The sequence below is a fragment of the Hyaloscypha bicolor genome (assembly GCF_002865645.1).
Source record: "Hyaloscypha bicolor E unplaced genomic scaffold K444scaffold_87, whole genome shotgun sequence".
In the NCBI taxonomy this organism is placed as follows: domain Eukaryota; kingdom Fungi; phylum Ascomycota; class Leotiomycetes; order Helotiales; family Hyaloscyphaceae; genus Hyaloscypha; species Hyaloscypha bicolor.
The window spans coordinates 2,528,032-2,542,658 of NW_020194589.1; the positions used below are offsets into that span (position 1 = coordinate 2,528,032).

At 49.1% G+C, this 14,627-nt stretch overlaps 5 protein-coding genes across 5 annotated transcripts; 3 read left to right on the forward strand and 2 right to left on the reverse strand.

The window, feature by feature from the left end:
- Positions 1–159: 159 nt before the first annotated feature.
- K444DRAFT_630696 (uncharacterized protein) lies at positions 160–2,286 on the forward strand (the record flags this gene model as incomplete). The annotated part of the gene is made up of 7 exons (XM_024883250.1): positions 160–163; positions 268–324; positions 383–424; positions 481–483; positions 556–636; positions 691–966; positions 1,022–2,286. The coding sequence occupies 7 exons, from the start codon at positions 160–162 to the stop codon at positions 2,284–2,286; spliced, it is 1,728 nt and encodes a 575-aa protein (XP_024735970.1).
- A 1,000-nt stretch (positions 2,287–3,286) lies between these two features.
- Positions 3,287–4,776, reverse strand: K444DRAFT_563137 (Clavaminate synthase-like protein; the record flags this gene model as incomplete). Its single annotated transcript, XM_024877016.1, has 6 exons — positions 4,299–4,776; positions 4,094–4,248; positions 3,781–4,037; positions 3,515–3,684; positions 3,411–3,470; positions 3,287–3,359 (listed from the first exon to the last, which is right to left on the reverse strand). Coding segments are annotated over exons 1-6 (972 nt in total), but the record flags the coding sequence as incomplete, so codon positions are not given.
- A 929-nt stretch (positions 4,777–5,705) lies between these two features.
- On the forward strand, positions 5,706–9,717 carry K444DRAFT_563140 (heme peroxidase). Its single transcript, XM_024877017.1, has 7 exons — positions 5,706–6,106; positions 6,268–6,814; positions 6,999–7,911; positions 8,036–8,107; positions 8,158–8,597; positions 8,647–8,807; positions 8,982–9,717. Exons 1-7 carry the CDS (start codon positions 5,811–5,813, stop codon positions 9,382–9,384), a joined length of 2,832 nt encoding a protein of 943 aa, XP_024735972.1. The 5' UTR covers positions 5,706–5,810; the 3' UTR covers positions 9,385–9,717.
- A 443-nt stretch (positions 9,718–10,160) lies between these two features.
- On the forward strand, positions 10,161–11,830 carry K444DRAFT_630700 (uncharacterized protein; the record flags this gene model as incomplete). Its single annotated transcript, XM_024883251.1, has 4 exons — positions 10,161–10,445; positions 10,496–10,543; positions 10,597–11,650; positions 11,730–11,830. 4 exons carry the CDS (start codon positions 10,161–10,163, stop codon positions 11,828–11,830), a joined length of 1,488 nt encoding a protein of 495 aa, XP_024735973.1.
- Positions 11,831–11,902: 72 nt separating this feature from the next.
- Positions 11,903–14,597, reverse strand: K444DRAFT_563144 (WD40 repeat-like protein). Its single transcript, XM_024877018.1, has 5 exons — positions 13,878–14,597; positions 13,721–13,831; positions 13,592–13,665; positions 13,245–13,524; positions 11,903–13,105 (listed from the first exon to the last, which is right to left on the reverse strand). The coding sequence occupies exons 1-5, from the start codon at positions 14,515–14,517 to the stop codon at positions 12,063–12,065; spliced, it is 2,148 nt and encodes a 715-aa protein (XP_024735974.1). The 5' UTR covers positions 14,518–14,597; the 3' UTR covers positions 11,903–12,062.
- Positions 14,598–14,627: the final 30 nt, after the last annotated feature.

Consider the following 14,627-nt stretch of genomic DNA (forward strand, 5'->3'; position numbering starts at 1 on the left):
TCATCCATCACAACGACACAATCGAGTCTCCCGGACTCGTCTCGACACCGAAGAACCCAAAGACAATAGATCTGAAGGAGCTCTCTTCCTTCAGCTGACTCCAGAGGACAAAGCGCAAGAGCTGAGGTTCTCGCGCAGTGTCCTGGAAGCACCGCAAACATGGGTAAGCCTGTCCTCCGCATATTTTCAATCTGCAGCTTCAGGATCGCAATGTTGCGGGAGCAGATGCAATTCAGTACCATGATCGCTAACCCCTATGTTATATAGCTCCCAAAAAGAAGGAGCAGCAGAAGATGTCCCTCGGGGCCTTCTTGACTGACGAAAGTAAGGAGAATCAGGCACCCTCAGCCTTCCCCGAAAGACCGACTCTAATATGTTGCAGAAATGGGATCATGGGCAGATGAGATGGAGGACATGCCAGTTTGTAAGTGCATATCACAATCTGCCGAAAGTTAATTTTGCTGACCTTTGACTCTGTAGCTGGTAAGCATTTTTCACTTCCCCGCACAGGCTATACGCTTTTGTGAATAAGCGCACGTCAACTAACTATAGCAGACTCTCGGACTGGCTACGGAGGAGGCGAACGCCGTACTTACAGCTCTACGACCGGCCAATATGGTGGGAGTAGCATGGGAGGTAAGTCGTCATTATTTCAAATATCCAATTGCGTTCCGAATGCTGATATGATAGGTTACTCTGTTCGCGAGGAACTTCCATTGCCCAACAAACCCCCGTTTACCGTTCATCTTGGCAACCTCTCGTTTGATGCTACCGTTGGAGATGTCACAGACTTCTTTGCTGGCTGCGAGTGTACAAATGTCCGAATTATCGAGGACAAAATGGAGATGAAGCCAAAGGGGTTCGGTTATGCAGAATTTGCAACACTCGACGGACTGAAGCAGGCTTTGACTCTTAATGGCACCCAGTTTCAAGGACGTAACATCAGAATCAGCGTCGCTGATCCTCGTAAGTTTGGAAGCCATATTTATTCCGTTCAGCATCTGACTTTGCTCTTTTCCAGCCAAGGACCGAGACCGCCCAGACGCAAGAGAAATTACGGACTGGAGCAGGAAGGGCCCGTTGCCAGACTTGCCAGGCCGAGGAGGGGGAGGTTCTCGTCGTGACTCTGACCGAGGTTTCGGATCTGATTATGGTGGAGGAGAGCGCAAGGAGCGTTTTCCGGAGGGCGATGGGAAGATCCGTGATTTCGGTAACTGGGAGCGCAAAGGACCCTTGTCTCCTATTGCGCAACCAGAGCGTGGTCCACGAGAGGGTGGTCGTCCTAGAACAAACGATGGCCCAAGAGGAGAAGGATTCAGAGATCGCAGATCATCACCAGCCGCATGGGGTGAGGGCCGCCCTCAGGGATCGCAAGATGGTTCAAGACCGCCGAGGCGAGAATTTCAAGAGCGCCCAGCTGTCGAGCGGGCTCCCACTGCTGCGGAGCAAGACAACCAATGGCGTTCCAAGATGCGACCAGACCCCCCAGCAGCCAAGTCACCTGTACCATCTCGTGATGGAAGTGAGGCACCCTCATCTCCTACTCTTGCTGGAGCCTTACCGGTGGGTCGACCGAAGTTGAACCTCGCCAAGAGAACCGTTTCAGAGGCTACTGATCTACCATCCCCGTCGTCTGCCTCTGGTGACGCCAAGGCAAGCCCATTTGGTGCTGCTCGCCCAATCGACACCGCAGCAAAAGAGAGAGAAATCGAGGAAAAGAGATTGGCTGCAATTCGCGAGAAGAAGGAAGTTGAGGAGAAGGCCAAGGAGGAAAAACGAGAAGCTGCGAAGGCCGCTAAAGCTGCAGAAGCTGACAAGCAGGAAGCTGCTGACGGAGAGAAGAAGGTTGAGATCTTGCAGAGACCCGATGAAGAGGACGCAGGCAAGGAAGAAGAAGCCGTTGAGAAGGAGAACTCGAACGGGAACATTGTTGACGACAAGGCCGTGAAACCAAAGGAGATTGTACGAGACGTTAAGCCGAAGCCATCCGAAACTGGTGCTTGGAGAAGACCATCCGGAGGCCCACCACCACCGCGAGATGATATCCCCCGTGGTCCACGAGGCCGGGGTCGAGGTAGAGGCGAAGGTCGAGGAGGTCCAAGACATTTTGAAGATAGACCGCCAAGACAAAACATGAATGGAGGAGGCTCACCAGCAACCGCCGCTCAGGCCCCCGCTGCCGAACCTGAGGCTGCAGCCCCCGAGGAGGACGGCTGGAGCACTGTATCAAAGCCAAAGAAGAACAACCGAGGTGGTAATGCAGGCGCCCGCGTCATTGCATCCTGAGCGGCTTACGACTGTAACGCATATTTCAAAATTGGTTGGCGATAGAATTGAGCAAGCTTAAAGCATTCTATAAGCATGGTCTTTTCGAACTTTACGGCTATCACGACTCTCCGCGTACACCTCTTTAATCGCCATCTCTCCTCTTCTCGACGACTTCCTTTTGGCGTTGGATCTTTTCATATCTCACTCATGGTTAGATCTTATGCTCAGATCCAGGCTGATTCTGGCCTCGGAGACTGCGCTTCCACACAAAACGGACACCTGCACACTTAGATCGCATACGGGTGGCCTCTGCACAAACATTTTCCTCGACTCATGGCATGTTCCTCATCATGTGTCTTTCGGTGTGCCTAGCAAACGTCTTTCTTGGTATCTACGCGGGCTGTCTATCAAAAGTTTGGTCGCTGGATGCGATCTCCATGACATGGACAGCTTTTCTTCCACCATATGCAAGGCGGCGGCTTGTTACTAGGGCATAGAGTGGATGAAGGGGTGCGAATATGCTTGTTTGTACTTTTAAATGCTTTTCATTGTGGCATGTCAGGCCTTTGACAATACACAAGTTGTTCAGCCAATTTCACCTTGCTCATTGAGGTGCATGGTGACATGTTTTTAGTGAACGCGTGAATAATACTCGAATGTTTGATGTGTCGCATGATCCAGCTGTTCAAAGCCCGGAGCACCCTAACCCTCTCAGAGGCGATGAAGATCAACAATACTCATGTCGTAAGATTACATGTGGCCTTATTCTCGATCGCATAGCCCAACCGCTTCATCGTTTTGCAAAGAAGGTGGAGATAATTTTTGTGGGATGGGAGGTAGACACGATTCCCTCCAAGCTGAGCGAACGAAGGAACTTAGGCTTCGTAAATCCACAATCTCCTTGGAAAGCTCGGGACGTTGTGACTCAGCCGCTGTTAAATGTCCCAAGCTGATCAGGGCATTCCGAGGTAAAGAGTTTGGGTTGCTTTGATGTACCCCGGGCTATCTATCACCCATTCAGAGCGGCTATCCCAGCACTCCTCACAAAGTTACACAGAGGGTAGAAGCTTCCTCCCCATTCCAGATCATACCTAGCTTCATCAGTAGTTTTCTCGCCCTCGCGTGCAATAGAAATTACTCACCAGTAATTCACAGCACAACAAATTCCCTCTTCGTTCGTGGATTGAGATACTTTGTGATACCTACTTCGATCAGCAGTGTTTCTTCAGCAACATGATAAGATTACCACAGAGCAGGAAGATAAAGGATATCTGAAGGATGCAATGTAACGCGAATTGGCTGCGCATATTGAGAGTACTTCGTCTCTTGGCCACCACCGTCCGGATCCCACGTTGGGAAGGGAACTTTGTCGCCTTCCTCCTCCTGGATTTCTAATGATCCATTCTCTTTCCGTACCTATTTCCCAGATCTCAGATCAGTACCGCCTTCAACGTAAACAAGTCGCAGGATACGGGCAATAGTAAATAATGATTTAAGAAAATTGAGACTCACATAAGCAGCAGGTCTCAACTCTCGCTCGGCCACACATGCATAGGCCAGCGGCGGCACTAAACAAAATTTCTTCTCACCGCAAATCTGGACATACAAGTTCTCATAATTATCCTTATGCAACGCGGTCACGGATCTCGAGTTACCGATCCAGAGATTGACAGCTTCAGGCTCCTCTTGGAGCGCTATCCTCACCCAAGAGATGTCTTTCTCAACGTGTGAGAAGAGAGTTGCGTACTCGTTGCGTAGGTTGTCATTTTCTGGATGGCGTTAGAGAGGGAGGAGGATAGGGGTGATCACGTGAGAAGGTACGGACGGGTTTGTGCATAGCGGACTTCTGGGACGGACGGGGAGGAGTGCAGCTCCTGTGAGGAGATGAAATCGATGAATGAGGAGAAGGTTTGCTGTTCTTCCCAGGGCTTGACGAAGATGAGCTCTCCTTCTGCGTTTCGTGTTGGCGAATCGGCGTTTCTGCTGCCTCTCAATACACTGTCTTCCTTCCAAAGGGGGTATAAACATACCCCGCAGGTGTCACTGCAACTTGAACAGTCTGCCCTTCTAGCAACTCCTTCAAAATCTTGATATCCCAGGTCTGCGTAGCGCTCCAATCCTTCGCTCCACCACGCACCACAAACGGTCTGTTAAGACGCACATATCTCATGAACTCCAAAGCCGAAGGCACTTCTGACAGCTCGTCGATTCGCGAAGAGTTGAGCTCATTGTATGTGGTGAGCAGCTCGATGATTGGATCTAGAGGATCGGACCGTGTGCGGTTCATGCTGGGCGTGCTGTCAAAATTGGGGGTTTATTGATTTTGGAAGGGTTTCATTCAGGGGCGGGAGACTCGGCATTCGGCATGTGGTCTGAGATTCTAGGGCTTGGTGAGTCCAGAGGCCCAAAGGGCCTTCAGAGAGGGTTGCGGCTTGCCACAGGAGGTGTAGCAACTTGGCAAGGTCGTGATGGTGGGTGGTACAGTAAAGTTCTGACAATGCACTTCAGTTGGGATTTAAGTTTGATACTGCATGGAACCATTTCTAAGGCTGAGATAAGGTTATTTTTAACCGCAGCTTTTCTTCAATTCCTTCAAATTTCTTGCCTCAACCTCAACTCAATCATTCCCACCGTTTCATCCTCTTGAGGTTTCAAGCAGATGGAAGGTGCATCTTTCACAAAATCCCATGTGCTGCCCGTTGTCGTTGCATAAATAGATTCATGTACGGAATCGATAGACTTCTGCATGTCCCGCACGATTGGCGGCGTCGACGAGTACCCCTGGATCCGGGAGAGGGGCTTTTCCAAGCCCAGAATGTTTAATTAGAACCCCGAAAAAGCGGCTTGTCATTGGGCGATCGCTCCTTCGTTGACGCGGATGTCGTCCCGTGGCGGCTGGAGAACAGTGCTCGGCGCGAGTTCGTGCCTGTGGCCCTGTGGGCGCAGGGTTTTATCAGATGTGGACTGTTCATAGTGCAACTCCAGGCATGGCTCTTGAGTCTTGGCCCAGGCAGAAGATCAAGGACGGCTGCGGGACGCGGGAAGCTCATCAATATCAATGTTTCTTCGGCACGCCTTGCCTGATGAGGACATGTCAATCTCGGGCCATGTCCGCCTCCACGCGTCGTCATCATATCTCTTTGATCTAATCTCATTGTCTCAGTTAGTCGACGATCGGAGTCGAGTGGGACTCCGTACTTTTCTTCAATGTTTAATCCCTCCCCTATCGTGCACGGTGCAGATGTTGGGGCGAGGGTGCAGGCTGACCCTTGGAGCTCCGAGTGAGCTGACTGGGTCCACATCGACAGACGCCCCCTGCCCGCTCTCCTGGATACGAGGCTGGGCAACTCGCACCTATCACGACCAGTAAACATGCGGCTGACCCGCATGGGGTTGCAAAGCAATGTCCGTTAAATATATTCTCCGTGGCTGTCAGCTTTCTCTCGTTTTTCTGTTGTGCGCCGCGTTGGTTCTCTTGCTGCAAGTTGCAGCCTCACACTCGTTTATCGATACACTTTCGATCTTTTTGTTAATATCTAATCATGAAGCTGTGTCCGACGACTCTGGGCTTGGTTGCCATGTTCTTGGGCCTGGGGGAGGCCCAGGTAACATGGCCCAATGCCATTGATGAGTTGGAGGATGTTATGTTTCTTAATTCGGGGTATAGGAGTAGAGGATTTGGTACCCACGTTACGCCATGCAGCTTCTCAGAATTTGGAGCTGGACGTAACACGGCTGCCGAATGGCTTCGGATTGGCTTCCATGATATGGCAACGACAAATGCGTTCGTTGGAACACATGGCGGAGTTGATGGGTCCATACAATTCGAATTGAATGAGTAAGCCTCCTTCTTACAACATCTTGCTACTTTCTTCTATAAGAGCTTAGAGCCCAAGAGCTTCACGGGAACCCGTCTGCACATTCGACTTGGGAGCTTGGCTCATCAGCCCCTGAGCCCTCCTTAAAGTTAAGGGAAACTCTGTACTAATTCGATGGCAGCGGGGAGAACATCGGTCTCGGGTTCAACACGACCTTGCATACCTACGCCAATTTTTTCAACAGCAAGCTGTCTATTGGTGACCTTGTGGCCCTTGGGGTCTATGCAAGTACTCGAACGTGTGGCGGACCCATTATTCCCATGCGTGGTGGAAGGATAGACGTGACAGTTGCAGGCCCAATTGGTGTTCCGCAGCCTCAGAATGGACAGGGAATCTTCATCAATCAGTTCACGAGAATGGGATTCAACACGACCGACATGATCAAGATGACTGCTTGTGGCCACACGCTTGGAGGAGTTCATGCTGGCGACTTCAACAATATCGTGGCACCAGGAACTGTGGCCAATGACTTCCAGCTCTTCGATAACACCTTGGAATTCGACAACGCAATTGCCACCCGATACGTTAGCGGTCCGGATACTGATCCTCTGGTTGTTGGGATTTCGGTCGCCAATACAAGAAACTCGGACTTTGCTGTCTTCACTGCTGATAAGAATGTCACAATCCAGGCAATGACAGATGCAGCAACGTTCAACAGCATGTGCCAGGTAAGTCCTGATTTCTCGCGGTAGTGGTTCCTTGTAGCAATGTCTCAAGAGCTCGTGGAACATTCTACTCCCATTGTCCAGAAGCTCTTGGAACATTCTGTTCTCAACGTCCCACAGTTTCTGGAATACTGTACCCCTGAAAATACCTGCAAGAAGTATGCTGACTCCGATTTCTTGGGACCAGGACATTCTCCAGAGGATGATCGAGACCGTGGATCCAAGTATTGTGACACTTTCACCTATTATTGCACCGTACGAAGTCAAGCCCGAAGGTCTTCAGCTCACCTTACTCTCCGGCGGTGCTACAATCTCGTTTACTGGCGATATTCGGGTGAGGACCACAACTCGCAGTGTGTCTAGTGTTTCCATCACATACCTTGACCGAACCGGGGCAGCAGGAGGAACCATCACTACGGCTGTCAGCGGTACGGCCAGTGGTTTTGATGATAGCTTTACATTTTATGGCATCAACGCGAACATCCCGGCGTCTTCATCCATCTCGTCTTTCACTGTGGTGGTTACGGGTACCAGCGGTACGATTGAAACTTTCAATAATAACGGGGCTGGATTTCCTATTTCGGATTCGGTCATCGTGCAGACTCCTCAGAGCTGTTTGAGCAACGGAAATCTCACCGTCCTTGCAGCAGTACGAGCCACAGTCACTACACCAGTGAGCCTGAATGTCACCGAAAAGGTTCCCCGGACCGCGGGAAGTCCCATCGTTTCTCCAGTGCCGTCTTTGGTCACCACTTCCACCACTATGGTCAAGGGGGCTGCAGTTGGGCCCTACAATATCTATAGCGGTAGTGTTTCTTATAGTTCCTCTTCTGGGCTGAAGTATGGTGTTGGTAGTGGAACTTTCGCAGACTCGTTCAAAGATGCTTCTGCTTTGGGGACGGCGTGCTCACCCCTTGGGACGACTCTACCAAGTAGCACATCCTCGAGTACGAGTAGCAAAACAAGCACCTCTTCATCGGCTACTGCAACCCCGACACTCGCTCACAAGGCCACTGTCGGTCCTTATTCATACCTCGGATGCTATACTGAGGGCGTCGGGGTTCGGGCTCTCTCATCGGCTGCATTCTACAATTACACTGGTAAGGGAACCCTTTGAAACCTTTTTCGGAACATTCTCTGCAGCATCGAGATCTTCAGAGTGATCGGCTCGTCGAATGTTTTGTTAGCTCTTTGTTTTCTCCCTCATTCTAATTTTCGTTTCAGGTATGACGATTGAGCAATGCATGAGTGATTGTTCTGGCTATTCGTACTTCGGCGTGGAGTATGGAGGAGAATGTAAGCAACTTTGCCAAAATCCCGTGACTCTTTGTTCTAATGCGGTTCAGGTTATTGTGGCAACGCCCTCGGCACGGGATCAATTTTAGCTGCCTTGAGCGATTGCTCTTTCATTTGCCCGGGCAACGCTTTTGAGTATTGTGGAGCTGGCAACAGGCTTGAGATGTACGAGTTGACGTCTCTTGTCTCAAGCAGTAGCGTCGTCCAATCGACCACGAGCAAGACTAGTTCCTTGTCTTCAGTAGCCTCCAGCACCTCGACGACCAAAACTGTGACCTCGACATCCTCCTCGTCTAGCGTGGCACCGTCTCAAACTCTTGGAATCAAACAGACTGTTGCAGGATACACCTTCCAAGGATGCTATACCGAAGCTACAAATATTCGTGCCCTCTCAAGCGCCTCATTCTATGATTATACCGCTATGACTCTTGAGGCATGCGCTGCGGACTGTGTTGGCTACACCTACTTCGGCGTGGAGTATGCTGGAGAGGCAAGTTCGATCATATCCTGACCTTTTACATTAAAGCTAACCAAGACAGTGTTATTGCGGCAACGTCATCAATACTGGTTCAGTTCTCGCCGCAGCGAGTGACTGTTCAATGGTTTGTCCGGGGAACGAATTTGAGTATTGTGGCGCAGGGAATCGCCTCGAAATGTATAAGATTGGGACTGTAACTGTCAGCACCTCATCAAGCTCAACGTCAGTACACACTTCCACTACATCAAAGACGTCGACAACAAGCTCCGTCAAATCCTCCTCAACCAAGACGTCGACATCAAAGTCCGTCAGCACCTCCAGTAGCACAAAATCATCATCCTCGTCTTCTACAAAATCGTCAACTACCTCAAAACTCACCAGCTTATCATCTCTCAGATCTAGTACTTCGACGTCGTCAACGCTGAGTACCGTGGTAAGCAGCAGCACGAGCAAGACCTCCACGACGACCACGGCGAAGCCCACGCAGACCGCTCCAGCTATCAAGCCAGTCATTGGAAGTTATAAGTACTACGGCTGCCAAACAGAAGGGACCAACATCCGAGCCCTGACCGGAGCCTCGTTTTATAACTACACCTCGATGAACCTTGAGATGTGTGCGTCTAATTGCGCCGGCTACAAGTACTGGGGCGTGGAATACGGAGGAGAGTGTTATTGTGGAAACGCCTGGAATACCGGGAGTGTGAACGCTACGGCGAGTGACTGCTCGTTCTTGTGTCCGGGGAATTCTCTTGAATATTGTGGGGCAGGGAATAGATTGAGTGCTTATTATTTGCCATAAAAAATATATAGATGTGGAGAAGGTAGAGTTTGTATATAAAGGAGGTTGGATATATAGTGTTTAATGACTGTGATGAGATGGATATCAAAGGTGGTTTGGGGGATGCATTCGGCGAATGTGAAAAGAGGTTGTAGCTGAGGGTCTTTTTATTAATTCCTTTGATACATGAATAATCTCTCAATTCATGAGGAAACACGCTCACGGTGGACAAAAAAGCGACGCTAAATTTTCAACGTCCCAAGTCAAGTTGGACTATTCCAGGTGCTTTCTCTTTGAATATTTGGTCAATTTATAGCATATTGGAAGTTTACCTCCTCCGAGTGTACCCGAGCTTTTAGAACATTTGAATATCGTCTCTTCCCAAGGTCCAACGTTGACTGAGGACATTGATCAGTGCTTTTTTCGCCCACCGCGAGACTCGATTGAGGAAGTATCATGTGACTTGCCCCTTATTTTCATTTCGCTCAAGAACGGAATTTAAGCGAGTATGCTCAACTCTGCATCCTAATGGTCCCACATAGAGGAGCCTGCTACAAAATATTTGAGGTCTGGTTAGAGCCAATGTGCGATTATGTGAGGTTGCAGAAACATTGAACGTGAGCGATATCAAAAAGTAGAAAGAGCGTTCCAGATGGACGGGAGGCAAAATACGTACCAATGTTGGTAGAAACGGGAAGTCACGTAGTAGCCTCTTGCCTACTTTTTCCCCCAGTCTCGACATTCCAAAACTCGTCTGCAGCAATTAACATCGACGGTATCGTTTTTGAATCACCACCATGGACGAAATTCTCAACCTCCCGGCCAGCGACTCGAGCGGAACCTTATCGATATCGCGAGGACAGTTGCTCTGGTGCTGGGAGACTCGCGAGTCGGCGTTGTTTGACTTGGAGAGCATACCGCTTGCCACCGCCCTCAAAAATTGCATCGAGACCAGATACCGCTTGGAGGTTGGAATTCAAGCCATCCTCGACTCGATAAGTGATGCGAATCAATCTATCCAAGATCCATGGCAAACACCAGACTTGGTAAAGTATCTGGATTATATCGAGCTCCAGAAGATGGTAAGTCGATCTTTGAGAATTAAAAGAACTCTTGTTGATTGTGATAGCAGATTCCGGACGCACCTGCGACGGCGGCTGCGCCGCACGTCAGTGCCGAAGTAAGCATGTATTCTTGGAATCCTCGCCTCGGAGGATAACTCGGTTGACAAAGTCTGGGCAGAGAGCTGAAGAGGCTTTGGACAAAGAGCAAACTGCAAAGCGGTTCTGGACATCACACCAAGCTACCATAACAGGACCGCACAATTATGCAGAGCAAACACATCCAATTAGTAGCTCCTCACAAAGGCATCAACAGCAACAGCAGTCGAGCCCTAAACCGCGACGGAGTATACCGAGTACAGAAAAAGAGTGGTCCCGGACCGAAGACCAAAAAATAAGGGACGGAATACAAGCCGACTTGGCTGGACAGGACATATACATGATAAGATTCCTTGGGCACATTCCAACTAGAACAGAAGCACAAGTCTTACGCAGATACAATCTCCTTAAACAAACCGTCCGAAATGATTCGCATGTGGCAATTCCTGGCAATCAAACTTCCCAGAGTTCAATGACAACACAGAACACGTTAAACGCTGAAATCCCACTTCAGACATTCCAGCCAATACCCCATTCCATACAGGAGGTCCAACAAGAACTCGTGGAAGCAGTGACTGTATTAGCCGAGGAAAACGCCAAGCCACAAGCGCAAGCTCAAGTTCAGCAGCAAACTCATCTGCAAGCAAGCATGCAGATAATGCAAAATCAACAAGGAGCCCAGAGAATGCAAAACTCCATACAACATCTCAGGCCACCACAACATCTGGACCAGCCATTCCAAGGTCAAATCATGCCGAACCATTTGCGACAGTTCCAAAAAAAGACGTTGCAGCAACTGCATCAGCTACAACCATTCCGAGCACGAGCACATGCCCAAGCCCAAGCACAGGCACAGAGCCAAGCCAGTCTCCAGCAGGAAGCTTCTCAACAACAAGGAATGAACATGATGCAATTCCAACAAGCCGCTCAGAGAATGACGCCTCAAACGAGAGCTGAACAAGCAACGCAGAACGTGCAGGCATCACCCCGACAAAACGTCCAGCCATCTGAGTTCATTGAAGAAGTCGAGGCAGAAGAAGAAGAGAGCGAAGGCATAAAATTTGTTGAAGGAAACAATATATATAATCAAGTGTTGAAATTCCAGCGCCGGAATGCTCAGAATCCCTGTAAGTGGATAATTCTTGGTTTTAAGGTTGTGTGCTAACCTCTTTGCAGAACTTTCTCAAAAGGGACTTTGCCTCCTAGACTTGATGGGAGACTTTGGAACCAACCCCAAAGATGTCATTCGGAGAAATAGTTGGAACAGGCTGATAGAGATACTCAATCATGATCAAAGCCGGGGTTGAAGTGCAGAGGATGCTAGTGCCTTTAAAGAGTTTTCTCAAGAATTGAAAGGTAGCCACTGGGCCATCCAGTGTCACCGAGTTCCATTTTGGGAACTGCATGCGAGAGAATCAATAGTATTCAATTGGTGAACCATGACTCCACCATGCTTCAGAACGCCATACACCTGCTTATGAATGAAAAGGACCTCTCTCTGTAACGCCACCTCGCTGCAAATGTGTATCTCGAAAGCAGTCAACAATCGTCGTCATCGTACTCCTCACTGACTTCTGCCCATCCACAAGCCCATCGTCTGCCATCAGCTTCACCACCCATTCTCAGGTCTCTTGCGTCGTTTCCTCCTTCCCGCCATAATCTCACTAGAAAGTCATCACCAACTGTGACCAGCTCTCCATCATAAGTCCACGCTAAATTTCCAACCTCTCTATCGTGACCTCTAACAAGGGGAGTTCCGTTTGTCGAGATTGGTATTGAAGTTTCCGCCCGACCATTAAAGCTGCCACTGCCTACTCTAGCAAGGGTCGGTCTTCTCTGTGCAAGTTCCGGATTAAGTCCTGTAGCTGATTTTTCTCCTGTATCCTTCGGGAAGTATCTCTCATCTGTTGGGAATAAAATTGGGTCGCCACCGCTGTTACCAACAGCTAGCATCTCGCATTTGCCATCCTTGGCTTTTCTGATGGCAGACTTGACATAAAAGGATGAGGCATGTAGTCGTGGATGTCGGAAACCGTACATAGGTCCTAGTCCTTTTTGTGTGTCTCGTTGCAGGTAGCGCTCTTGATTCGTAAGTGAAAGTTCTGGTGAGTTACCCAAGATCAGATGCGAGGTCGAGTAGGCGTAGACTGTGTTATCTTTGCAGAGACTGTAGATCCGACTTCCGTCAGTGCTGAGATTGAGGGAGTTAATACCGAAATGTCGGAAATTGGTATGACTTTCGACCTTTTTCGTCACCGAAAGTGGGAGCTGGACCTTGCGCTTGGAATGGATAGATCGTATGTCCCAGAGCATAATTGAGCAATCTGCCTCAGAAGCAGAGATGAGGAGGTGTTCTCGACCTGGCAGGAACTCGATTGCTGTGACGGAAACATCTCCTGCTCTGCCTACTGATTCGCCACGGGAACCTGCATCAGGATGATTAAGACTTGATGCGTGGCGAGTGTAAGGCTTGTGAGCATTCCATATGCTGTTGACAGCCCGGCCCCATTGAATATCGTGTGGCTGGGAGTTATTTGTGTTCTCATCAGGATCCACAGGTCTGTACATTGTATGAAGAGGGCCTGGAGAGCGTCAGGAATGCGTTCTCGAGAAGACTAAAGAAATCTAGAGGGAGATGCCTCAAAAAGGCGAAAATAATAGAATCATGTAATTACAGGTACTCTTGAAGGGGAGTTTTTGACAAATTCAAAATTTGCTTACCACTGTATCCGCGGACTCGAAGATCCCATATCTGTATACTGCCATCCCTGCTTGATGTAGCGATGATACTATGGTTGTTTGCTCCAGGCTGAAATCGGACTTGCTTCAACGAAGCTGTGTGGTTCCCAAGGATTGAAATGGTGGTTTGAGTGGTCATATCAACAATTCTTGCGCTCTGATCGCCTGATGCTGTTGCTAAGAAGCGGTCGTCATCGGAGAAAACCATATCAATAATAGCGTTGGTATGGACACGAAAGGAAAGGTATACATCTTTAAAGACCTGTAATAAATGAGCTCAATACTCGACTTCGGCCATATTTATGGGTATTAGATCTATAGAAACGTACCGAGTTTGGATCTTTGGCCGACTCCATGAGTCGGACTCGACCTTCTTCATCTCCCATAGCAACGAGACTATTTGCTAGAAGAAAGTCAGTACATATTTTCAACCAGCTTCTGTGGACATGTGCACTGACTATTACATCCTGTTGTGCAAAATGGGATGGTACGGGATGGCCCAGTTATGCTTGTACAAAGGTGGGTATCATCCTCTCTAGAATAGAACGACTGGGTGTGATCTTGCCAATCTGAACAGCATTAGCAGGATACAAGGAAAACTAGTGCTTGACAAACCATTGGACGTGTAGACATGATGTTGGCGTCTTCGACCAACCGAGCTCCTGATGCTCAAGTCTAACAACTGCCCTCCCAGACCTCTGTTCACTCGGGAAACAATTCGTTTCAAGGGCTCTACTGGCTTTTGATATTGGTATTCTTCCATTGACTCCTTCTCCTCATGATTTGTGTCCAGAACAGCTCTTTCACAAGGTGAAGACAGCAGGTGCTCGCCGAGTTCGCTTTCGTTTGCTTCCTCAGGGGAGCTGTAGGGTTTTCGTCTTGAACATTTTCGGGGCGAGGTTTCTGGTGTATGTGTTGTCTTCTGTCTTTTTGAACCTCTAATAAAGGATGTGGGACTGTCTTCTTTGGAATTGATACTCTTAAAAGGACGGAGAGGGCTTGACTGAGTGGGATTTCGATTCAGCGCCGGTGCAGTGATGTCGTGCAAAGCCTCACGAGCAGAACTGTTTGGGTAGCCTTGAGACCGCGGTGTAAAGAACTTCCTGAATCTTCTCGGTGTTACAGATGGTGGTTTTTCTTCCTTCTGACGACTTCTCGTAGCTCCAGGAGGGGAAGAGAATATATTCTGACTCGATGATGGGGCAACCTCGGAGTCCGGTGGACTGGCATCGTCTACGAGCTCGAACAACGACATTTTGGCAGTCACTGGAGCTCCAGCTGCAACATCAAGTCATGTCGAGGGTGGTTTGTTGCTGGGCTTGAAGTTGAACTTTTTCACGTCGTTTACTTGGTTAAGCACTTAAC

Bases quoted from the DNA above. Each gene is read 5' to 3' on its own strand.
- K444DRAFT_563140 (XM_024877017.1), top strand. From the start codon at position 5,811: ATGAAGCTGTGTCCGACGACTCTGGGCTTGGTTGCCATGTTCTTGGGC. The intron at 6,107-6,267 runs GTAAGCCTCCTT...ATTCGATGGCAG, and splicing joins ATACAATTCGAATTGAATGA to CGGGGAGAACATCGGTCTCG. The intron at 6,815-6,998 runs GTAAGTCCTGAT...TCTTGGGACCAG, and splicing joins CGTTCAACAGCATGTGCCAG to GACATTCTCCAGAGGATGAT.
- K444DRAFT_563144 (XM_024877018.1), bottom strand. From the start codon at position 14,517: ATGTCGTTGTTCGAGCTCGTAGACGATGCCAGTCCACCGGACTCCGAG. The intron at 13,525-13,591 runs GTACGTTTCTAT...CATTTATTACAG, and splicing joins CGGCCAAAGATCCAAACTCG to GTCTTTAAAGATGTATACCT. The intron at 13,106-13,244 runs GTAAGCAAATTT...GACGCTCTCCAG, and splicing joins TCGAGTCCGCGGATACAGTG to GCCCTCTTCATACAATGTAC.